Raw genomic sequence first — 17702 nt, 5'->3', positions numbered from 1 at the left:
GCTGCGAGGAAGGACTCTATGGGCGCTCGAGGGTGGCGCAGAGTGGCGAATGACCTGGTGCCGCCGCGATAATCCCTCCTTTCTCCTCCGTCTTCGTCTTCACGTAGCTCGAAGCCACGAAAATGATCGACTGACTGCTCGACCGGCTGGCGTGTAACCGGACGGATCGGGCCAGGATCCTTTTTCTTACCTCTCTCTCTCTTTTTCTCCCTTCCTCCCTTTCTCTCTCTCTCTCTATCCCTCTGCCTCTCTCTGTCTCTGTCTCTCTCTCTCTCTCTCTCTCTCTCTCTCTCTCTCTCTCTCTCTCTCTCTCTCTCTCTCTCTCTCTCTCTCTCTCTCTCTCTCTCTCTCTCTCTCTCTCTCTCTCTCTCTCTCTCTCTCTCTCTCTCTCTCTCTCTCTCTCTCTCTCTCTCTCTCTCTCTCTCTCTCTCTCTCTCTCTCTCTCTCTCTCTCTCTCTCTCTCTCTCTCTCTCTCTCTCTCTCTCTCTCTCTCTCTCTCTCTCTCTCTCTCTCTCTCTCTCTCTCTCTCTCTCTCTCTCTCTCTCTCTCTCTCTCTCTCTCTCTCTCTCTCTCTCTCTCTCTCTCTCTCTCTCTCTCTCTCTCTCTCTCTCTCTCTCTCTCTCTCTCTCTCTCTCTCTCTCTCTCTCTCTCTCTCTCTCTCTCTCTCTCTCTCTCTCTCTCTCTCTCTCTCTCTCTCTCTCTCTCTCTCTCTCTCTCTCTCTCTCTCTCTCTCTCTCTCTCTCTCTCTCTCTCTCTCTCTCTCTCTCTCTCTCTCTCTCTCTCTCTCTCTCTCTCTCTCTCTCTCTCTCTCTCTCTCTCTCTCTCTCTCTCTCTCTCTCTCTCTCTCTCTCTCTCTCTCTCTCTCTCTCTCTCTCTCTCTCTCTCTCTCTCTCTCTCTCTCTCTCTCTCTCTCTCTCTCTCTCTCTCTCTCTCTCTCTCTCTCTCTCTCTCTCTCTCTCTCTCTCTCTCTCTCTCTCTCTCTCTCTCTCTCTCTCTCTCTCTCTCTCTCTCTCTCTCTCTCTCTCTCTCTCTCTCTCTCTCTCTCTCTCTCTCTCTCTCTCTCTCTCTCTCTCTCTCTCTCTCTCTCTCTCTCTCTCTCTCTCTCTCTCTCTCTCTCTCTCTCTCTCTCTCTCTCTCTCTCTCTCTTTAGTTCACTTCTTCTGACTTGGATCTTTCGGTGGTTAACGAGCCGAGGAATAGCGAATAATAAAGCGAGTTAAATGTGCCTGGCTGGCAGAGGAGCCGCAGATATGTCGCGGATCTCGAATCGCGCCTCGACCATCGTCGCGGTGATCAGCATCGTGCTTCTGGTGCTATTGCTGGTGATATTATGGACTGGTGTGCGCACAGTGAAACAAGAGACGATAGAGAGAAATGTACATGGAAGCCTCGATACTGTGGAGAAGACTTTGAGCTTCCTAGTGGAACGATCGAACGAGTCCTCTTCCTCTTCTTCGTCTTCTTCTTCTTCGACCACTGTCAAGATCGTGTTCGATGACGAGAGCTTCAACAACGAAGGTAGGAGCTGTTTGTTTGCTTGGGTTACTCTGTTGTGTTAACTGGCATAGAGTATTTGATTGTAAAAGGATCTTTAGGTTTTTACGTTGATACGTTACTATGAATCAGTTTATAAGTATGTTCGTTTCTTGTACTCGTAACGTTTACTATGAATAAATTTCTAGAGATCCTCGGTCTGTTTATGTTTGCAAGGTTTACCATGGATTAATTTGTTGAGATTTCCGGTTTTTACCTTTCAAACGTATATTACCAACGATTATGGACTTCTGCTTTTTTACACTTGCAAGGTCTACTCGGAATCAGTTTTCTTCTTGTTGAACCTTCGTTTGTTTTTTTTTCTGATCAAAAGGAAGTTTCATCGAGAAGCGATCTCTAGTTAGCAGGTTAACACAACTTACGCTATATTATTGCATCTTTGATATCAATGTGCATACATCTAATTATTCATATTTATCGACTAAAAAACTTGGAAGACAAAAAAATAATTACTCTGTAACAGTAAGTCCTTCACGCTCGAAGGATGAAATATTCTAATATAACTTTTCTACTTGAAAATTGTCTTACACTTTATAATAAGAATACTTTTTACCGGCGAGAAAAAATATTGCAATCTCTTCCTGTTTACTTTAATTTCAAGAAATAGCAACAGCTACGAATGAATAGTTCGATGCTGGTATAATGTTACGATGTGTAAGAAGAAGTAATTTATAAAGGGTTAATGTACTATTGCTAGACCGTTTACATTTCTTTCAATACGAAACATGTTACTAAATGAGTCATGTTCAGTTTTTACTGCGACGCTTGCGTACGATCGATCTTCGAAAGGTCAGTCGTTTTGCAATGGACTGATTGATGAATGGCGTGTCACTTATGATGTGTGACAATTAATCTGTCTATAATATCGACAGGAATTTTTCTAAACGATAAGAAATATTATATTCATAAAGTAATGACGTGTTTGTGGAAGTGACATAAATATTCTGATAGATGTATGCATACACGTTAGGACTAATTTGAAAGTTCCAAGTTAGAAGGTTACTTCTCTCACCGCTTCGTATTCACCACGTACAATTAAAAATAGTTTTTAAAACGTTCCTCAGAAAATAACCGTCTATTTTGAAAACGACATTTATTGTAGAAAAATTTAATCGAACATACAGTACATAAATCAACGGTAGACGGATAACACCGTAACTCGCCAATAAGTATAAAACGAAGAAAATCCAATGGATTACGAAGTTTCATGTTGGAACAAGTTACACTTATTGACAGCCTATATATCAAAAGTCTAATAAAACATCCATGACATATAATATAACATATAACACTTCGATGGTAGATAATTAATAGACATAGCATTAGTGGACAGGTAACACCGCGATTCATTAACGTACGTGAAACCAATTCCAAGAAACTGCTCGTAAGAAAATAGCAGTAAAATCTGTACGTAGCTATCGGTGACAAATTGGATACGGTTTGTACACGCTTGAGCGAGGATCGATGTCGGATCGAAGCGAGCCCGATGGACGTACGAGCACACCGGTGCAAGTCGTAATTCGACGTATCGTCACGCAGAAACGGCAGAGTTGTGAAAGATCCGTTAACACGTTTAGTCTCAGTCAAGGTGTGCAACAGAGGCTCTCAGGGAAAGCTAGAACGTCCAGACGTCCTTGTAAGGCCGCTGCTCCAAAGCACCCACACCTACACCAACACCCACACACGTGCTTGTATCCTCTCGTGCTGCGAGTATGAACCTTTATTCGCGTTAGCCGCTTGTACGTACTCATATTCCTACCCAACCTGCACCTACATCCTAAGTACTTACCGAGTCGCTTGGCTCGAATCTCGCTTGCTTCGTGCACCTGATGGTACTACGGCGAATCGTGGTCAGCATTCCTGGTAGACCCATTGAAAAATCACCAAAGAGATCAGGATCACCCGCCCCTCCCAGGTCACTCTATTAAAGAGCGATTTTCGAGATTCTTTCCCCGCCTTTTCTTTTTTTCTTTCTTTCTTTTCCTCACTTTCGATGGCAAATATTCGAGGAATTATAGGCTTCGTAGAAGACAGAAGAGATTTTTATACGTGGAATTGTCTGATGATACGAGTTTGGAATTAATTGGATGTTGTAGTTCGTGGCAAAGGAGATTTTTAACATTCTTTCTCGCGTGTTTTTATTTCATATTTTTACGTGACCGGCCGCGATTCTAGGAACTGCGAGGTTTCCAGGCAAGTATTTTTGTACGTGGAATGGCCTGATGACGCGTGTTTCAAATGAATTGGAAGCTTTGATTTGTGTTTGAGAAGAGTGATCAGGTAAGGTTCTTAATACTGATGGTTTAGGCTTTGCTGATGATTTTGTAGCTGCAGGAGATAGAAGTGTGAGAATTCTTTTAGTAATTTCGTTATGGGAAGACTACTTCTTCTTAAAAGTTTCTACCTAATACTTGTAACTGTAACCTACAGCGTGTACCTCTTTTCAATTAACTATGAATTCCATCGACCCTTAAAAATTCACCGTACTAAAAACAATCACGATAGATGGCATAGTTAAAAACGTACATACACATTATACTAGCCCAGGTAAAGGAATGGAAGATCTTCGAAGTGGTTCTGTAACGAATGTACACGATCCAACGACGACTCTATCCCCATGTATAGACGCATAATTATTCCCGCGGGTTCGCCAGATAGCGGCAAGCAGCATAACGTTCGCCTACACCTTCATTGCCGATCGTTCCACTAGATCCCCGCGTATAACACTAATTTCGTGCAGTTTATTAGTTTCTCTGATGCCTGCTATCTCGCCGCATCTCTTCACCGAGTCCCGATCTAGGTCGGGTTCTCTACCCATCATTAACGAGCGCTAATTGCGCCGACCATGGATTATTTCGCGACCCTCTCGGTTTCCCTCTTGTCGATTTGTCTGTGTCGTTCTTCGACTTGATGCGCCTTTCTTCCTTTTCATCCTTTTCTTCTTCTTCTTCGTCTTCTTCCTTCTCGTCTTCTGTATTCGTTCTTGGTCATTGGTTTCTTCGTTGGTAACGCCGCGTTCGCTTGATCTTCGATCGCGAACGATAACAGAGAATCGTAATTTACGCCCGTGAGATCGGTATCTCGCTTAATTGAAACGGAAATTAATGCCCGAGCGCGAAACGATCCGCGCCGAGGAGATTGCCCGACGCTTCTTTCGCATCTTGCTGCCGGGATCAAACGCGTGAAATTGTCCCTTCGGGATGAGTAACGAAAGGGCTCGTGTTAATTCGATAAACGAGCTGTGTCCAGGTATACAGGAAGTTTTGAACGGCTTTACATCACGAATCACCATGCAGTTCGTTTATTTTGTGAGAAATTTTACCGTATTTATTTGGAAGTTATTTAAATCATATTTATCGTAAGGGCCAGAGCGTCTTTTATCCAGTAATTTTGCTAACTAATATTAGGTCGCCCGAAAAGTTTCTTTCCTTCTATAAGGAAATAATGGATGCACATTTTCCGTTTTATATTATTTTTTCGAATTTTGTTCTATCAAAATAAAGATCATAACGTTCGACGGATTGGGTTTCATATTTGCATAAAAACGCGTCGTTGTAAAAGAAGGACATTTTTCAGACAACCTAATATTTTAATATTAATTTTACTAATCGTAAGTATTCGTCGGATGAACAACGAATAATTGATCGTGAGATATATCGATATTTATAGAAACTTTTTAAGAACGTATTATTCTGATCTTAAACTAGACCAATAAGATTGAACTCTAACTATATGATTATACCAATATGATTTGGGCCAATATTGGACCAATATGATTGTAATATTTATGTCATACGCGTATAAATATGATTACGTATATCATGATTATGCTAGACGAGTCCCATCGCAGTGCTAATGAAATTTCAAGATGTTTCGTATATAACACACGTAATATATTCATAAGAGGATTCTATAAGCAACTGTGTATGTACGCTGGAAGAATCACGACTTTTCTTCTAAGGTGGCAAGAAATCACATGCCAGATAAATTGACCGTTGTATTTAGGCTCCTATAACCTGATTTGACGTCACGGGCTAGACGAACTTACAATCACAGCGATAACTCGGTAAGATAAGACCACGGATGTTTGAATATTTACGATGTAAGCACGTCGCTTCCTACCTTTGCTTCAAGACGACGATTACATTACAACACGATAATCGAAAGGTATCATCTGGTGATAGAATCTTCGTATGTCTGTTGAACATATTTCAAACAAGTTAAAAGTACAGAAAAGGGGAACAGGTACCGATAATCTTAAAATAAATAAAGAAGTTTCTATTTGATCTTTCGAGTCTACAAGGTAAAATATCAGGAAGCTTCTTTCTTTTTTAATAAAGATATTCCAGGATTTCTAAGGTTAAAGTTGGACCTATAAATAGCATACGTGCAATCGTTTCTCGTAACTCGTCAGCATCAAAAGATTCGTGAAAATTCTCGTTTTCATTTCAATTTTCATTTCCATTTCCTCCGCTCGTAGCTATCGATCCTTCGCTGGTGTCTTGCTTTTAATTCGTCAGATAAGAGTTTAATGACTAGAGATAGCGGGACTCTGGCATGATATCTTTCCGGTACGATCTGAAAGCCGAGCGTTGACTCGTCGACTCTTGTATTTGCATATTCGTCGCTCTGGATTTATTTAAAGAAAGCACGTGCACGCAATGTGACGTAAGGGTAACGTAAAATTGGCCGGGAATCGCAACACGAGGGCGTGTTCCATGACTCTGTTTTCCTTCTTTTCTTTCTTTTTCTTTTTCTTTTGGTCGATACAGAAGTATTACATGGTTTACTCAGAGTTTAGAGAGTCTTAAATTTGTTCATTCGTATAATCAAGGTAAGGAGAAATAGAAATTTCCATTCGTTTCTTGCACCATCGACGATTTTGAAGACTCGTTAGGTTCCGAATTTTTGTTACGATGTTGCATTTTTATTATAATTTAGTTGCCGTGATACAAATATATCGATGGAAAATTTCAAATATAATTTGGAGTTTGTAACGCTTGAGTTTAACAATTGTAAGAAATAATACAAATTTTCGCTCTTGCAAATTCGAAGTACGTTCGATTCTTAAGTACATTAAACTCGACATTTTTAATACATCGTTGCATTATATTTATATTTATTATCGTACTACGAGTATTCGTATCAATTCATATTTTTACGAACACGAATAAAAAAGATGCAAGCTAATTTGACGAAGCTGGATGAAATTTGTTTTACTCCCTAAATATTTACGTAACCATGTACTTTGGTCTTATCTCATATTTTCACATATCGTGTATATGTATTCTCTATGTTGGAATTTCTTATAAATCCATAAACACTTCCGTAGTCTATTTACCATAAGTATATATCACATACAATATTTATGTACGACGTAAGTATTATATACTTTTCTCTGAGTATGGTATTTCCTACTCAACTTACAGTTTATTGAAATGTAGAAATTTTTATTCTTCGAATAAGTCGAGGTTTAGAACAACTAGCTGGAAACTTACGATTGTGTATAGTATACTCTAGGTCCGTAATCTTACGATGTATCGCTAAATCTAGTAACCAAGGTCTACACTTGTTACATGGACAATTTTATCCAGTAGTCAAGGCTATGTCTTCGCGTTTGATCAATATATTCACTACCTGTAGATCTGCTAGTTTCGAGTCATTCATTATAGTCAATAACCAAGGATTTATACTACCAGGTGAGTCAGTTGTATCGATCATCAGACATCTACAATTTCAGCTGAATCACTATGCACAGAAGCAAAGATCCACTTGGTCTTCAGTTAGCTATTATAGTCAATAAACAATTAGTTACAAATTTAGATATGTAGTTTGCGGGTTTTCTTTCGGTAAAATTATATGTATTCGTATAAACGCGATATAATCAAATACTGATGCGAAGAAACACAGTTTTTAGTATAATCAATGATTTGCATATGAAATGTTTCCTTTGAAATTAAAATAAAAATGGAAAAGAAGCGTTAATGCGTTTAGAATTAAAAAATTAAATTCTTTTTGTACGAACTCGTTAAATTTTTATTATTTTCATAGCCTTCGATTAGTATGTATCACGAAACTAAAAGGTTTCGCTTAAACTCTGTAAATTAATACAAATGGTACATTAAATAGAATTTAATATTCGGAATTTCAAATTATCGCCATTACACAGATGATTATTTATCTACTATCGATTTCTCAATTTTTATCGATAACCACATTTAGCAATCATTTATTTGTTATTATGAATTAATAATTTCCTTCGTTAAATATGAAATTACCTTCTCAAATGGCCATTTACGTAACATTCTGAACAAGAAGTATTCTCATGAAATGTATCATTGCCTTTCGAATACTTGTCAATCCAATATTCTAATTATAATACTCTAGGTCTCTAGCTATTAGCTATCTATATAATAATCTATCTGATTAAACGGTTGCTATAATTATTCAGTAATCGTGTCACTGGCATTTTAAACCAAATATCGCGTTATTAAATTCGAACCACCATTGTCGATATTCTGATTCCCCAACATTTTTATCGTTAAATGAAAAAAAAGAAAGACTTAGTATATCGCTAAATATACAATATTTCTCAGATGCACTTAAGTTTCCCCACCTAAAATTCTCTTATCGTTAAACGAACTGTCGTCGCGGTCGCGTCGTTACCGTCTCCAGATAATTAGCCACCTAAGTGCTGACGAAGAGACAGTGCTTTTCAGCACAGTATGCCGTTGGTGTCTCCAGAATTATCTCTAGTGCTACGTGCAAGTTTTTGTGCATAATGCACTGCACATCAGCGCGTGTAAGCACGCTTGCACGAAGGCGGAACGTTCCTCGCTACACGTAGCCACGCGTGCATACTCAGCGTGTCAGATGGACCTTGCCTAGTAAGAAAATAGCTACGCGATTTTATGATAAATCGATGACTTTTCGTTTTTACTGCAAACGATACTGTAAACAGGCGTGGAAAATGGAGATTCTACCGATCTGTTCCGAACGAGATGACTATTTTAAAATAATATATCTATATTGCCAAACACAAAATTAATCTTTCTTTACTCTCCACTTTAGAAAAATTATTTGTCAACAGATTTGTATTCTCTGATTCGTATTATTCATAATCGGGCTGTTTACAGGTTGTTACAGCAATTGATACAGATTTCAAAGCGATTCTAAAAATATTCTCTTGTCCAGCTATTTCAAAATCTTGTCCGATATGCAAATGAAGCAAACCATGAAAGGTAATTTGAATGGAACGCTTGATTACGAAACATTTAAATTTCTTCGCTGCATAGTAGCGAAATCTGTGGATCGTGTTGTTTTCTCGCTGGAACAGGAATCAAGTATCGCATTTCTCGTGATTTGATTAGCAAATTAATTGGTCCGTTTACATCCTGGTGTCTAGGTCGATTCCAAGTTCTTTACAGGGGATAAGCCAAACCAGAATCCGCGTGAAATATTTTGGAATCGTTGATTAATATCTTGATATCTGTAGATTGAAAGTTACGATTTTCTTTGGATAAAATCAACGTAGAAAGTGTTATGATAAAAGTAGCGCGTAGAAAGATCTATTTATTATAAAATTGATAATTAAATGGATTTGGTTAAAATTCACATTTAGTTCAAGATTAATTAACATTTGAATATCGGTATTCTGTTCGTTGTGTAATAAACTTCGTGCGTCAATAGCTGTGACACAAAACATGTCAAGCAATTTTTACGAGCTTCCGTAACTTCGCGTGATAAATGTCAGTCAGTTAATTATTTAAAAAATGCTTTATTGTAAAGCGAACTAAAGCCACAGTTACTTGTTGGGCCAAATTACGAAAGTTAATCGGAAAAAACGAGACGACCACACGTGGCGAACGATGTCCTCGTGGACGATGTTGACGAGGGCGAACCACGCGAGAAGTGCGTACGTGACGTTTCGTATTTCTGCGGACGCTAGCTTATACGGATATCACATGTTTAACAGAGCACACCACCTTGTTCGACACTTTTTTTCCATCGCGTTTGCTTTTTTCTATATGTTCGTTTCCCTTTGATTCGATTCAATTTCTACAAAAACAGGTCATCGGCAAGTAAACCAAAATAATATTTACGTGGAGGATCATTTGTGAAATTGTCAAATTATTAAATTATCGATAGAAAAACTATGATAATATATATGAACAAAATCGTACAAAAATTTATCAAATTATAAAATCATTCGTAATAGAAAGAAATTCGAAATAACATCTACCTGGTAACAGTTCGAATAAAAAGTAATTCACGCGGAGTATTCCATGTAGCAACGACGTTCTCGAAGAAAATTAAAAAGCAACTTTCAAAAAATCAAACAGTCTCGATTAACATCTCATCTTCTGAAAATACTTCGCTTATCCCTTTTTCCATACTTGGAGTAATTGCTTGTCTTCGCGATAAACCTCATCAAACAACACCTGTCCTCGAACACTGGTTTCCGTGAATGGACGTGGGAGAAAACGCGGGAAGAAGAAGAAGAAGGAAAAAAAAAGAAACGAAAGGAGAGATGTTGGAAAGTGAAGTAAATGCAAATGATTCGAGATATCTGAACGATGGTATTTACACGGGTAGACTGCATGGCGACGACCTCCAACCAAACCGGCCGATCTGCTTGGGATACAGTATATACGCATTTTTATGAACGAAGCCTCGCATGGTCCAACGTGATACGTTTCTTTTCGTGTTATTCGCCTCGAAGGCGTTTCACAATGACCCTGGAGGGAAAAATTATAGAGCGATGTGATTCGTGATGTGTACGCGATGTTAATCGTGTCGAAAGCGATTAGTAGATTAGTGGATTTCTGATGAAAAGGCTGTTTCGTTCGACCGGTTGGAATTTACGATTCTTTCTGGAGGAATAGCATTACGTAAACTGACGTAAAGTAAAATATTTTTGGGCTGTAGGAAATGGATGGGTCAGTAGATATATTGAAACTGTCTTAGCGTATTAATAACTTAAGTAAAAATAGAGAATAACTGAATGGGCAATGGACGAATACTTGCAAGAAGTAAAGTAAAAAGGGAGAATAAATTTCTTGATATATCGCGATTTTATATATATATTTTTTTTGTTTTTAATAATATAGGTGAATATACGGTGGTTAAAAGTGTTTTAATATTTACCATAAGAATCTTGTACGTATATATTGTGTGTTTGTTATATCAAATATTTTTAAATCTCATTAGGGTTATAACGAGACACGATATTGATAAAATTGAAAAGCAATATGAAAATTCATATAAAAATTGCAAGATATTTACTGCGAATATGTATTGAATAGAATATGAACATACAGCATGAATAAGCATCTTAAGCATATGATAAGTGTTTCAACTTTTACCTTTATATATGGTGATCAGAGATATTTGACAAATTATCCATGATACTGATTATATTGGAAAGAGTACGAGCTATAATTTCTAGACAAAGCGATGAAACCTGTACATATATGTATATCACTCTCATAATTAATAAGCCTCGTGAAACATAGAAAAATGTTGAAAATTTTGCTCCTAATTCGATGGGTAGAATCTGTGCAATAAAAATTTCATCTTTCCATTAAAATCCAGATACAAAAGACGCTTGGTATCAACTTGTTCGAAGACCAATTCTATTCAACTTGCACGCAACCTTGCTGCACCCTCTATCGTTAAAAAATGTCTTACATAGAAAATACGAAATTTCTATTCTATTTCGATGTATACGATTTTTCGTCTCGATCGAATATTGTAATAATTTCTTCCCACGTAGCTAAAACGATATGGAGACATAAAATATTGGAGGACCGCAACAGAGTTAATCCACTGTCCGGGCAAGAATATTCGAGGCAAGTGAGTTTTTGAAATTCTAATGCGTTTAATCATTGTCGAACGGAAAGTGGCGATTATCTCGATCGAAGTTGCCACATCGCCAGTAAACACGAGTTCGCAATCAACGAGGTAATTATTCGAGTCCACTTGGGCAGCCCTGCCGATCGGGTCGAGTTCCATTCCTGGTTAACGTTGGACTATGCTCTCGCAATTAGACGTTTGCCTGTCCGGGACCTTGATTGTTATAGTGTGTGCATCGACTCATACGAAACGATTGCATACCATCGCTTCCCCTTATTCGTGCGTCAGAATTAATAAGTAATTGTTCGTTCGAACCCCGGCGAGCCTTTTCGTAGGTTTTTATTGCCTCCAAAAAGGGAACTCGCGTACCCAATGGTGTTTTAAATATAGGTATGTTTGTGGCTCTTGCGATTGTTTGAAAATTGACTCTAGGGTGGAGTGTTAGGGTTCGAGCGTGTCAATTATAGCTTAACGCGAATAGCGATGTCCTGAGTTCATATTGCGAGGATTTAACGTTGCAGTGACTCATAATTCGAAGTATAATTGGGACACGGCGAAGGGGATGGGAAGAATGTAGGAGGTGAAACTTTAGAATACAATGATTTTTAAGTGTAACTTGGTAGAAATAAGAAGATTGGAAAGTTTTATTCTGTGGATATTCGTTATTTTCCTATGATCTGAATTATAACCAGGCCAGAGTGTTTCCGCTGTTTCTAACTTTATGTAAATTCTTAGACAGTGTCTGAATAATCAATTTCTCAATTGTTGTTAATATAAGAATCTACCTAAAGTTAGACGAACAAAAGAAATAACAATGAACGTGCAATTTTAAATGAAATTTTGAAACCGGTCATTCGACCAGGCCTGGTAAGGTTAGTGTTAAATATAAAAGAATGGAATGATGTTTTAAAGTATAATGGACTTTGTGTTCTTACATAATTGATTGTTTGCAATAAGGATGTTCCAAGTTAACATCTTAAGAATTAAATTCCCCGATAACAAATAATTTTCAGACTAGGATACAGGGTATTAGAGTATCCTTTAAACCTAAATAGTGGTGTCTGAATAGTCGATATCGTGAAGATTCAATGCTCCAACGTCTCACAATTTAACGCTGTAATAGGCGATCGAGCAAATAAACAAGGAAATTAAAGTACATAAAGTTCCCTTCTCGCGATTAAATTTCTCCTTCGCTAAAATTTACGAATTACTCGCCACGCTTGATACATGGCTCTCGGTCTCACGGATTCACCTAATCGCGAGCACCAGTCTCTGTCACCCAACAGCTCTCAGGATTTCAATTTTCCTCGCTGGAACGAGCACGGGACATGTTAAATATTCTCTAGGCGGCCTAACGAGTTTCTTAGATACTGGAAATTATTCGTCGCGTCGCGTGTTAACACGCATTGACCGATTCGCGATGAATTCACCGCCTACGCGCTTTGCTCTGCATACCGAGCGAATTAGAAGGAAATCGTCGATCGAGAGACGCATTAGAACAAGTATTGCGAATTAGAATCTTGATTTGTCTCGCGTGGCGTATATCTTAATTTTCGATCGATCGATAGATTTGGCAATTTGTCGCAAGTAAATGATTTTTGGATCTTGGAATACGGTGGATCGTTAAATTAGATACTCGGTGAGACGTTGGAAAATTCGTATCGTCGATTTGCTAGAAGCGTGACATATTTAAAAAATTGCCAATCTTGTGATATACAGAAAAATCGCTTTGAAAGTAGTTTTTTTTTTTAAGAAATTAAACAAAATTATATTATTTTCTTTATATTATACACGTACAGATATAGACAATACATATTATGTTAGACATCTCTGAAATGCACAGACAATCGTAGAAGAAGAAAAATTAATTGTAAATGGTCGAATTCTGAGATCGATTTTCTAAAAAATATACATTTCTTAATCGTGTTATTTCTGTAAAAAAAAAAAGAAAAAATCAGCTTCCAATAATGTACACTTTTGCAACATTGTACATCTGGCAACAAGTAGTTGATTAGTTCTTCTTATAGAGAAAAGAAATACGATCCCGATGGACCAGTTGCTCTACCTTTTGTAGCTGAAGTCTCTTTATGTAGAACAAGTCGATCAAACGACTCGAGAATGGAACATGCGTATTGGTCTGATCGACTTTTTTCATCGGGATCAAATCAATTGCCTGTCAGAGATGTGCGAATAGCGCCACTTGACGACGAACGTTGGTCATTGAATTACAAAATGCTTTTAAAGATGCACCCTTGAATGATGTTATAAAGTAACAAATTATCCTTTCTTCAGAAACAAAATATCAACTACTTTTTCTTCTTCATTTAGATTCGCTTATGAAGTGAAAAAAGAACTAGCCATTACATCAATGAATATCGTCATACCTTTTGAAACGAACATTAACTATTTTGTCTGACTATTGACTAACTCATAATTTTCCCAAGTTTCCGACGAAACAATAATATCTCTATACATGCTCAACGTAACGATTTATTTCATCGAATACCATGTTTCTATGATCGACGATTTCCTCGATTTTCCAATGAAAGGAAACGATCAAACGAACAATCGTTCAAATTAATACCATATTCCCGTGGCCGACACACGGAAAGATTACCACTTGAGAAATTCACTCGACGCCTACGTACTTCACACTCGAGAAAATCCCCACGCGATTTTCCAACAAAAGAATAACAAGCCAGCTGGCAATATCTGCGTGCTTCAGCTATGCAACCGCGAGAGAGCAACAGAGGAAAGGGAAAAAGAATAGCGCTTCAAAGGATCGCGACCTCGTACGCCTCTCGGTATCCGTGCACCCATTATCTAGCCTGTAGAAACGACGCGCAGCTCTCAGCTGGCCGGAGAACAAAAAGAAGCTGAGAGAAAACGGACGAAGAGATCCCTTAGAAAGGAACGCGGCGAGACTTTCCTCCGTAAAAGGTAAGCGCATAATGAGAACGAGGATTGCGAAAGAAGCTCGGTTGACACGTTCCACGGTAATTTCGCGTTAGATACGACCGCGAGAAAAATTGTCGGACGTGGGTCAAGTATAATTGACGTGCCAGTGACATCGTGCGACGATCATTACGCCATACGGCGATTCATAGTTGCAGGGACTGTAGCCGATCGTCAATATTGAAATCTACGAGAATCGAAGGTAGACAAAAAAAAAAAAAAAAATAAAAAAGAAGAAAACAGACAAAGAAGAAGAAGAATCGAAAAGGTCATCGTGAAACGACTCGTTCTGTTCTTCCACGCTTTTCTTTGGTACGGCTGCGTACACGTTAAGGGAGTATCCCGTCTTTATGGTGTGGATGGTTCGTTTGGAATGTTCTTTGCGTGAGCTCGTCGCATGTACGGTTGAATCGTATTCATACGGTCGTTAATATCGTCGACGACACGAGTTGGCTGTTCGAGCAGCGCAACCTTTGATCGCGTGTATGCTGATCCACGTGGTATGGTTGTTTGAAGTAATGTAAGAGGCTGCAGGGAGGAACCGGCAGTCCTGCGGTTGGGATTATAACGTACTGGATCAAGTTCAGATTTATTTTTCCCATTCTTTATTTGTTTTCTGCAGTGTGCGCTGGATAGTTAGAAAGCAAATGAGACATTGTTTATCATTGCTATTATTGTCGTATTTTTATTGTATTCGAGTTTGGATGCGTTATTGAGTCAGGTGTGAGGACATTAGCCTTTTTCACGCGTCTTTTATATCTTTTTCACGTAAGATAAATTGTTGGTTTAATGGAATAATTGGAATAATTGTTTTTACAGATTTTTTATGTGATTCTTTTTTACGAATGTGGGATGGATGGGATGAATATTGTGTGGTATAGATATTATTATTATATTTATCGCGCACATTGTGTTTTAATGCATTATCGATTTACTGAGATGTAAGCTTGGAAGCACTAGCGTTTTGTTAAGGCCTTCCACCTTTGTTTCGTGTATTATAAATCATGAAGGATTCTTCGTATGAAAATGACACGAGTAGTTGGACAGAGAACGCGAGATGATTAATCTAACTTGCTATATACGTTATATTTGTATGTATTATTAAGTTTAGAAGTTACGCACTGATAAACAAAATGTTAAATGATAGAAAAGCTAGTCTTAGCAAGTAATCTTTTATTCAAATATTTTGGTGCAATCAGCATAAATTATTTTGTTAGCTTTTTATTGGCGGTATTGAACATTTTTTTGGCAGTCTTGGGATAATTTTTCGCAGAGAAAAGGAGGACTTTTTCCAACAGAACGTAAAATAAAACTAGATTCGCGAGGCTCACAGGCGAATGACCGAAATCGAATTTGCAAAGCTAGGAATTCGAATGCCGATTAGACCACACGCGATATACGCACGCGATTCATGAGCTATGATATATTATGCATATCGTCTGTCAAAGGCTACATGCATCGGTACAAATCATTTATCAATCGTTATCGATCAAATCCGATCGAAGCTCTTATTCGAGTATAGTACTATCTATATCTCGATGGAATGAAGAACGGAATTCTGTTGGTAGGCATGCAATGTATCGAGATATCGTTGCTTCTGGTTTGTCTTTATTAGTTTTACCTTTCATTGTGTGCGCTTTTTAGTATTATTATTAGTACCAGAATTACATGAAACAATCATATAGAACAATTTAAATTGTTCGATGACGTTAAAACATTTTTTCTAAAATATATATATGTTCTGAAATATTTCGGGTGTTTCTTCGAATAAAATTGAAATTTTATTTATGGATCACGTGGTGCAAACTGAACATTTTTTTCAGCATTACATCTACATTTTACAGACAAAATTATTTACGATCAGAGAAAACGATCAGGTTCCTAAATTTATCTCTCTCAATTTTGCTATTTTCTGATCCTAGTGCTATATTTTCAAAGTATGTAGTTACTGGCAACAACGCGATCAGGTTTAACAAAGTTGCTCGATTTTCGTCACGTACGAGACTTAAACTCACGATAAAGTGAAAATCGTGTGTAAACAAAACGTGAAAGCACAAAAGCAAATCCTAACGGAAACAAAGTGAGATTCGTGTGAAAATTTCCATCCTCCTTTTTTTCTTCTTCCTCTAAATTACTTATTGCGTCACTTGCAAAGGTTCCTCATTTTTCAATTCGATAGTACAACATTTTTAACAATATTTAATTGTAACGATTTTTTAATAAATTCATCCCGTATTTTCTCTTATCTGCTCTTCTCTATTTAATGATACTAAGATATCGAAATCCTTAATTTCTATTTCTCTCAAAATGCGAATCTACCTGCCTTGTCCAAAATATCAGGAATTTTCGATGAAAAAGAAACACTATGAAATCGACACAGGTGTTGTGCTTTCAGTACTACAGAATGTGCCATCTTCTCTAAGAAAATTGCAAATTTTCGCAAGAGAGCGACGTATGAAAACTACGAAGGGATTGGGTTTTCGATAAATGCAGTGAAATATCGTCTCTCCAAAAGAATCGCGGATTTTTTAATATACAGTTTACATAGAACATACAGTTGCGTTTTTTCATACCGTTAAGCATTCTATCTTTTTTTTTTTTCTTTTTTAAAGAATCGCAAATTTTCAACGAAAGAAGGTAGAGTATAAAATTCATAAAAGAGTCGCGTTTCTTCCAATATCGTTACATATTCTATCTTCTCCAAAAGAATCTCGAATTTCAGAAGAATAAAATTAAAGTGTGTAACTACGTAAGTACGAGTTCACAAGGGGGTGGTGCGTTCGATGTAGAGGAATTTCGAGCGGTAGCTATCGGCTCGATCGGTTTCCTTATTGCACCAGGCCGGTTCCTAATAACTGTCACGGTGCAGCGTATAAATTACACGGGAGCTCCGTCAATCGAGCATGCGACCTATTAATAGGATCTCTTTATGCGTTCGAACGGCCGAGGGAATGACATGCACGCACGTGCGACTGCGGTGAAATTACATGCACGTTCTCATGCCTCTTCGGATTAGCGCGCGTTTCTACATCGACGTCTCGTGTCGCTTTTCGAATAGAAATCTGCCACACGGCTCCGATTGCTCTTGTGAATCACTGCCAGCTGGAACCGGTTGAATCTCTGTTGCGAAATCGGTGCAGGACACTATGTTTCAGATTTTGTAACTTTTTCGAATTATCATAGATACGAGAAATTTATAAACTTATAGTTCCTCGTTTTATTTCTGTCGTTCTTTTTTTTTTATCGCCAGATTACTCATTTTTATCGCGTATTAAATTTTTATGAATCTATTAAATATGCAAATAAGCAGAGACTTCATTCATTTTGCTAAGTATTGT

General features: G+C 37.8%; 1 protein-coding gene across 2 annotated transcripts in view; it reads left to right on the top strand.

The window, feature by feature from the left end:
- The first annotated feature begins 1083 nt into the window (after positions 1 to 1083).
- The window catches only part of LOC100744478 (A disintegrin and metalloproteinase with thrombospondin motifs gon-1), a 160703-nt gene continuing 144084 nt past the window's right edge, over positions 1084 to 17702 (top strand). For both annotated transcript variants that reach the window (XM_012395047.3, XM_003486218.4), the window contains exon 1: positions 1084 to 1518. In XM_012395047.3, coding sequence (XP_012250470.1) covers positions 1221 to 1518 — 298 coding nt within the window. In that variant the 5' untranslated portion in view covers positions 1084 to 1220. The remainder of the gene's footprint in view (positions 1519 to 17702) is intronic.

This window comes from Bombus impatiens, unplaced genomic scaffold (assembly GCF_000188095.3).
Source record: "Bombus impatiens unplaced genomic scaffold, BIMP_2.2 scf_0102, whole genome shotgun sequence".
NCBI lineage: Eukaryota > Metazoa > Arthropoda > Insecta > Hymenoptera > Apidae > Bombus > Bombus impatiens.
This window is presented reverse-complemented; position numbering and strand designations above follow the sequence as displayed.